The following is a 6,588-nucleotide window of genomic DNA, read 5'->3' as shown; positions in this document are numbered from 1 at the left end:
TATATATATATATATATATATATATATATATATATATATATATATATATATATATATGTATGTATGTATATATGTATATATTTATTATGATTGGTTAATTAACCATTGGTTAATTCTTCCGTAATTCTTTACATCATATAAAGGTAGGAGGAATAATAAAACCGGGATATTAAGAGCGATAAAAGTAGCGATAAAGGATGTCTGCACAAACTAGGTTTCGTGGCAGCCAATGCGTAAAGGAATGCTACACACACTTGGAGAGAGTGAGAAAGAATCATAGATAATAAGAATAAAGACAGTAAATGATGGAGTAGTTACGTGAGGTGGTATATAAACGAGAAATTTGTTAAATTACACGTTATGGCAATAATTTTTTTCCTTCTGAGAATTATTATGCTGTTTCATCATTTTGAATAAGCACTATGACATTTGATAGCATTTGATAATTTGATAATTATTGTATGTATGGCACTTTTCATGCTTTTACCTATAGTGTCAAAAGTATAGCTCCAAAGTTGTTTGCCGTATGTAGGGTAACACTCAAGTACTCTTTATGAGCTGCAATACCTTTCAATCTTACGATATTTCCAAGTAATTCGTTTGACATGATCGTAAAATCGATGGAAACGCATTAGTGTTTGTAACCTATCTATGCAGCAACTAAATATAAATTGTCGGTGTTTTAACGTCAGTCCAATTCTTTCATAGTAGTTTCTAGTTATAGTCACACAAGTGTTTCAAATATACGCACATACAATCACACATACAGATATTTATATCTACTTATCTACTTCATTTTCAGTTAACCTACATCTGCCAGTGCTGTCCTGGTTTTGAAGGGAAATACTGCGAGACGTACAACCCATGCTACAATAATCTTTGTCAAAATGACGGAACTTGTATTCCAGACCCACAAAATGAAACCAACATCACGTGTTCGTGTACGCAAGGCAAGTATGCAGTGTTATTTTTACCAGTGCTACGCTGGGCTGTGAATGAGAATAAAGAAAAGAGAAACTGCGTCAGACTGTAAATATATACAGTCATGTATATACACGCACATATAAACATACAAACATTCATATACACGTATTCCATCACTCTAGTGAATTACACCTCCGAAATTCTCAGAAAATGCAAACATATGGACAAATGCCGTACCCTCTGCGGATTGAGCAGCAGTATCAGAAACATTGCCCCGCTCCCCACTCCGTGGAGTTATTCTTCAACATATATATATATATATATATATATATATATATATATATATATATATATATATATGTATATATATATATATGTACATACATAAAAATGAAAAGTAATTCTGTCCCTCCTCCTCTCTGTCTGTTTCTATCCATCTATTTATTTAGCTAGCTAGAATGTGTCTGTGTGTGTGTGTGTGTGTGTGTGTGTGTGTGTGTTTACCTGTCGTCCATCTATGCATATAGGATAAATAACAAACATTTTCTAAATAATACAAGAAGGGATAAGTTCACGAACTGAAAAGAAAAAGCATAGAACTGAAAAGAAAAAGCATAGGAAACACAAAGAAATAATGCAAAAGAAAGACACTATAAGCTGTTATCTAGTCGCAAGTTCTGTATGGCGCTGGTCAATATGCAGTAGCATACACACGCGCGCACGCTCGCGCACACACACACACACACTCGTATTATGTTAATATCTCTACCTCCCCACCTCTCTCTCTCTCTCTCTGTCTCACTCCATTTTACACCCTATACGAAATTTTCTGTTCTTGCCGTCTAGGCCTCTCTGAAGCTTAGATTTTGGCGTGCTCCTGTCAGCTGATGACCCCGTGAGCCTATACGAATTTCTATTGCATAATCTACTTTGCAACTACACACACACACACACACACACACGATGTGCTGTAGCAGTTGTGGTCTGTTGATCTGAATATAGTAAATATTTTCAGCCAAGCAGAGGTATAATTCCGAAACTGACAGGAGAGATTTGAACTCGGTCATTAATCAATGAAGCTAATTATTGCTCGGCGCGTTACCATCTGTGCCACCCTTACCGACCTGATAATAATATCACAATAAATTGTACTAAGATAATAGTAATGATTCTTTCTACTATAGACACAAGGCCTGAAATTTGGTGGGGTGGGAGTTAAGTCGATTACGTCGAGCCCTAGTACGCAACTGGTACTTAATTTACCGACCCTGAAAGGATGAAAAGCAAAGTCGACCTCGTCGGAATTTGAACTCAGAACGTAGCGACGGGCAAAATACTGCTAACATTCCGTCCAGCACGCTAATGTTTCTGCCAGCTCACCGTTTTGAAATTAATAGTAATAATAACCGCTTCAAAATTTGGCACAAGATTAGTAATTTTAGCGAGTTAGGGTTAGTTGCATGGTTACACATTTTATGATTAAAATTGCATGTTTGCGAAATAATTAAAGACCTAATTTAAAATTTCATAATTTATACTTAAGAGTATTAATAAATTTCACTCATTAGTTATCATTAGTAGTGTTCATGCAACATATTGCATAAGCAAATGAATTGTGTAAATTTTTCCCCAGCGCAGCATGGTGAGCGAATTGACTTGTTTCATAGTACAATTGTTTAAACACAATGCTATACTACCCTAGTTCTGTAAATGAAGTAAAAGTAAACGAAATGGATTTTTCATTGGTTTCGACCATGGAAATTCAGCTGTTCCATCAACTGAATTATCAGCTGTTCCATCAGCTGAATTACATGCTTAATGAAATAGCGAGTAAATGACAAACACGTGTATAATTAATTCAATCAAACTGATAACATACGTGACAAAGCTGCATCTTTAAATTATGGATACAATAATTCCGACAGGTTTCTGCAAAGTTTCAATGTATTCAGTTTCGCTTCCAAGGGTTGGATGAACCTGAAGCAATTCTAGATGATAGTTTCCCAAGATGCATTGTAGCAGGATCGAACTGGTGGCTCTTTATTGCGAAACAAGCTTTTTAAACATTCGGCTCTGTTGCGTCCTTACTACAATAGACTCAGTATACTAACTCCATTTTTCAACCTCTGTCTGTTTTTTTTATGCATGTAAAACACTACAGAACACGTGGTAACTTGACCTGGTGACGTGTTGCCATTCACAGCATTTCTACAATTTACTCAGATATGGTGAGACCAGATCTTATGATCTGTTTGCTGCTCTCATGTGGTGAGAAAACAAAAATGGTGAAAGAAGAGGAGAGCGTTTGTTTTTCATCATTTCTACTTCGAAGTCACTTTCCGTTTCTTTCTTATAACTATCAGAAATACTGTAATCTGCTTTTGTTAAGCAATATTCTCCTTTAAAATTTTCGAACAAGTCATCTTTCAGCAGAGTCAGAAAAACGCTGTAATCCAGAGACATTGAAGTGTGAAGTTACTTACAAGATTGTAGGGAAAATGGGTTAGACATAATGTGTTTTATGGCACTCACTGAATCGATGCTTGCTGTAAAAACTGCCATAATTGGTTTTCATTTAAGCATGAATCCTGCTATATGTTTGTGGGAAAACTCTTTGTTTTATATCCTTAACTTCCAAATGACAATAAATATTCCTCTCGTGTTATAAATAATTTGTGTCTATGATAGAAATATTTATTATCTTTTGGAAGTAAAGGATTTCGGCTAAAGAATTCTCCACTAAAATTTTTATTAGGATTCGAGTTTCTGTGAGAAACCAATTATGACTGTTTTCGCAGTAACCATTGTTTCAAGCGAGTGTCAGGAAATATCACATTTTACCTGACCCTTTTTGCTCATTATTATATAATTTCTCACTTCGATGTCTGTGTACTGTAGTGTTTCATAGTCCTTGGTGGTTAAGCGGTGTCGACATTTCGTTAAGAAACATGTGATTCTGTGGAAGTTTTCCAGGATATAATTATTTGTTTGCGAAGTAATTTATATTTTTACTTATTTGTACGTTGAAACTATTCAGCTTTTCAATTTAGTAATTCAGAAGTCAGTTTACAGCATTAAATCTATTTCTTTTCCTCACGGCATTCATACATTAACACTATCAAATGGTTTTCTCAAAATACATTTACAATAGTGAAGAATTATGATCTACTTTCTGCTTTAATGATTTCCTCGTTACTTGCAAAGTTAACAAAATTAACAAAAGAAACTTTATGTGAACAATTTCAAACATCTTGTCAGCGTGCAAGTAGCATTGCAGTGCAGAGCTCTTAGATAGCCGTATTTGGATATGGTCGCTGGTTTAAGAAGTTCGATTATTAATCATGTATATCTGTCGCTGAAAAATGTCGCTTTCTATACATTCATTCAGTAAGTCTAACAATCAATTCCTCCCGACATCCCTTCCAATAAGGTAAAACACAAAGCATATTTTTTGTTAAGAACGTGTGACATTTCAAACGTCTCAACGCTAACAGCTGGTCAGTTGGATAGAAAACTAGTAGCGATAAATAGGACAAGCAGTGCACGTGGAAAGTCCATGGTTATTTTGAAAATTGTGAGATGGTTGAAAGTTTCTAGAGAAACATGAACTATGTAATTTCTTTTCAAGTTGTATTTTGCTTGAAACATTTGATACTTTTGATGGTATAAGCGTACACATAGATAATACTGAATATGCAATCTTAGGAAACAATATCTCTGAGTAGTATTGTTCTTGTATACATTTCTACTCTTCTTTAGCTTGAAAGTTGCTATTCAATAATTTTTCACTTTATGGCAAAAAGTAAGCAAGTAACAAGGAGACGAAATCGAGGATATAATCTCCCAAGAATATTATTTTGCTACTGTATAACTAGGCTGGTAAAGCTCCAGCAAATATTAAGACACTCTATTCAATGATTATATTTATATATTCAATGAAAAAAAAGTTCATTAGATTGATACGCATGCTCAAACCTAAAGGAAAATTGAAGTAGTTAACTTTTTAATTTCAGGAATCTAAAAAACATATGAGTAAGGTAGGCGTAGGCATAGGATCTATAGTGTCTTCTACTTTAGACTCAAAGATCCTGTTGGCTATTTGCGACATCAGTGCCTGAATGACAACTGAAATTCCACATATCGCTGATAGTGAGGTTTAGCTGGATGCCACTACCGGAGTTTGCTATTCAAGAGACGGAGAGAGATGGGGCACGTCGAAATTACATGACCTGGTAATTCCGGCGACTGTAGTAGACGATTCTCATCGGCCAGCGATATAAATATGTGTACTTTTGCACACAATGGACCGCTATGAGAAATTATATCAAGATAAATAACGCGGTATTCGTTGCCTTAACAGTGCATCTATGTTAAGTTGGCTGTAAAGATTGCATTTTAGTATTAATACTGCTTGAGTCGCTAATAATTATATATATATATATATATGTTTGTGTGTGTGTGTGTGTGTGTGTGTGTGTGTGTGTGTGTGTGTGTGTGTGTGTGTAATTCTGTAATATATATGCATAATTCCGCGTGATGTATACATTCGCATAACCTTCCCCCCACGTACATTCACACACGTACACATACACGCTCACAAACGCACACACACCCGCACACACTTATTTCTGCGGGTGTGTTGGAGTGTATGTCAGGCTGTGCTTATACTTATACAACTTAAAAATAATTACTGGGGTTGATATGCTACGCAACACCCATGAAGGCAGTGCCTCAACAAAACTCCAATCAAATATACGATAAAAGACTAAATAAATCTTTGTACATATATTCCATACGTCTGTCTGTCAGTCTGTCTCTCTCTCTCTATCTCTCACTGTCTCTCTCTCTCGCTGTCTCACTCAGCTCACTGTCTTTCCCACGGCTTCTTGTCTTTCTCCTCAGCACTTTGCTCCTTTCTAGTTCCGTTAACCTTTTGAAGAATAGAAGTAGGTAGGAAGTGCTATTGCATTACTATAAAATATGACAAAACAGCTCTGATAGTAAAACTTTCTACAAGCATACTAAGCAACAACCTTTTACAGCTGGATTGATTGACGGAGACATTTAAGCGTACAGCCGTCTTATCCGTGTCCAGGTAAGTAATTGTTGTGACAAAATATAAGGAACCAACAATGTCGAGGCTTTGTGATCTCATAGATTACCAACCTCATCTCATCTGACACGTTGTTATGGTTAACTAACCGAGCAAATGTATGAACAAAGTCGTTCCAGCCTCAGCAGTTCAACTGTTTGCTTACCAATGACTACATCGCCTGAATCACTTCGTTTTAAGAAGACCCGTTCATCTTAATAATAACCAGTAAAAGAGGTATTTATATAACTGGTGTTAAGTAGTGAAAGTGTGAAGAGAATATAAACTGTGTTATTATATGTATGCGATATAAATATCAATCAGGGAATATTACAGTAATATTGTATTATCAGAAATAATAGATTGTTTTTCAATTAAATAATAAATTATTATTGACAAGCTAAATACTAATATTGTATATGAAAACGGCCTTTATTATTTAATAATTATACAGAACTCTATCCGAACTTGTGTATTAAGTTCATGGTGAATGTGTGTGTGGGGGTGTGTTTATAATATATATGCGTGTGTGTATGTATTCTATATATATATATATATATATATATATATAT

At 35.0% G+C, this 6,588-nt stretch overlaps 1 protein-coding gene across 1 annotated transcript in view; it reads left to right on the top strand.

Moving 5' to 3' along the window:
- The window catches only part of LOC106876634 (delta and Notch-like epidermal growth factor-related receptor), a 557,360-nt gene that overhangs the window by 344,779 nt on the left and 205,993 nt on the right, over positions 1-6,588 (top strand). The window contains exon 4 of the mRNA XM_014925248.2: positions 803-950. Within this exon, the coding sequence (XP_014780734.2) occupies positions 803-950 (148 nt within the window). The remainder of the gene's footprint in view (positions 1-802; positions 951-6,588) is intronic.

This window comes from Octopus bimaculoides, chromosome 19 (assembly GCF_001194135.2).
Source record: "Octopus bimaculoides isolate UCB-OBI-ISO-001 chromosome 19, ASM119413v2, whole genome shotgun sequence".
Lineage (NCBI taxonomy): Eukaryota > Metazoa > Mollusca > Cephalopoda > Octopoda > Octopodidae > Octopus > Octopus bimaculoides.
This window is presented reverse-complemented; position numbering and strand designations above follow the sequence as displayed.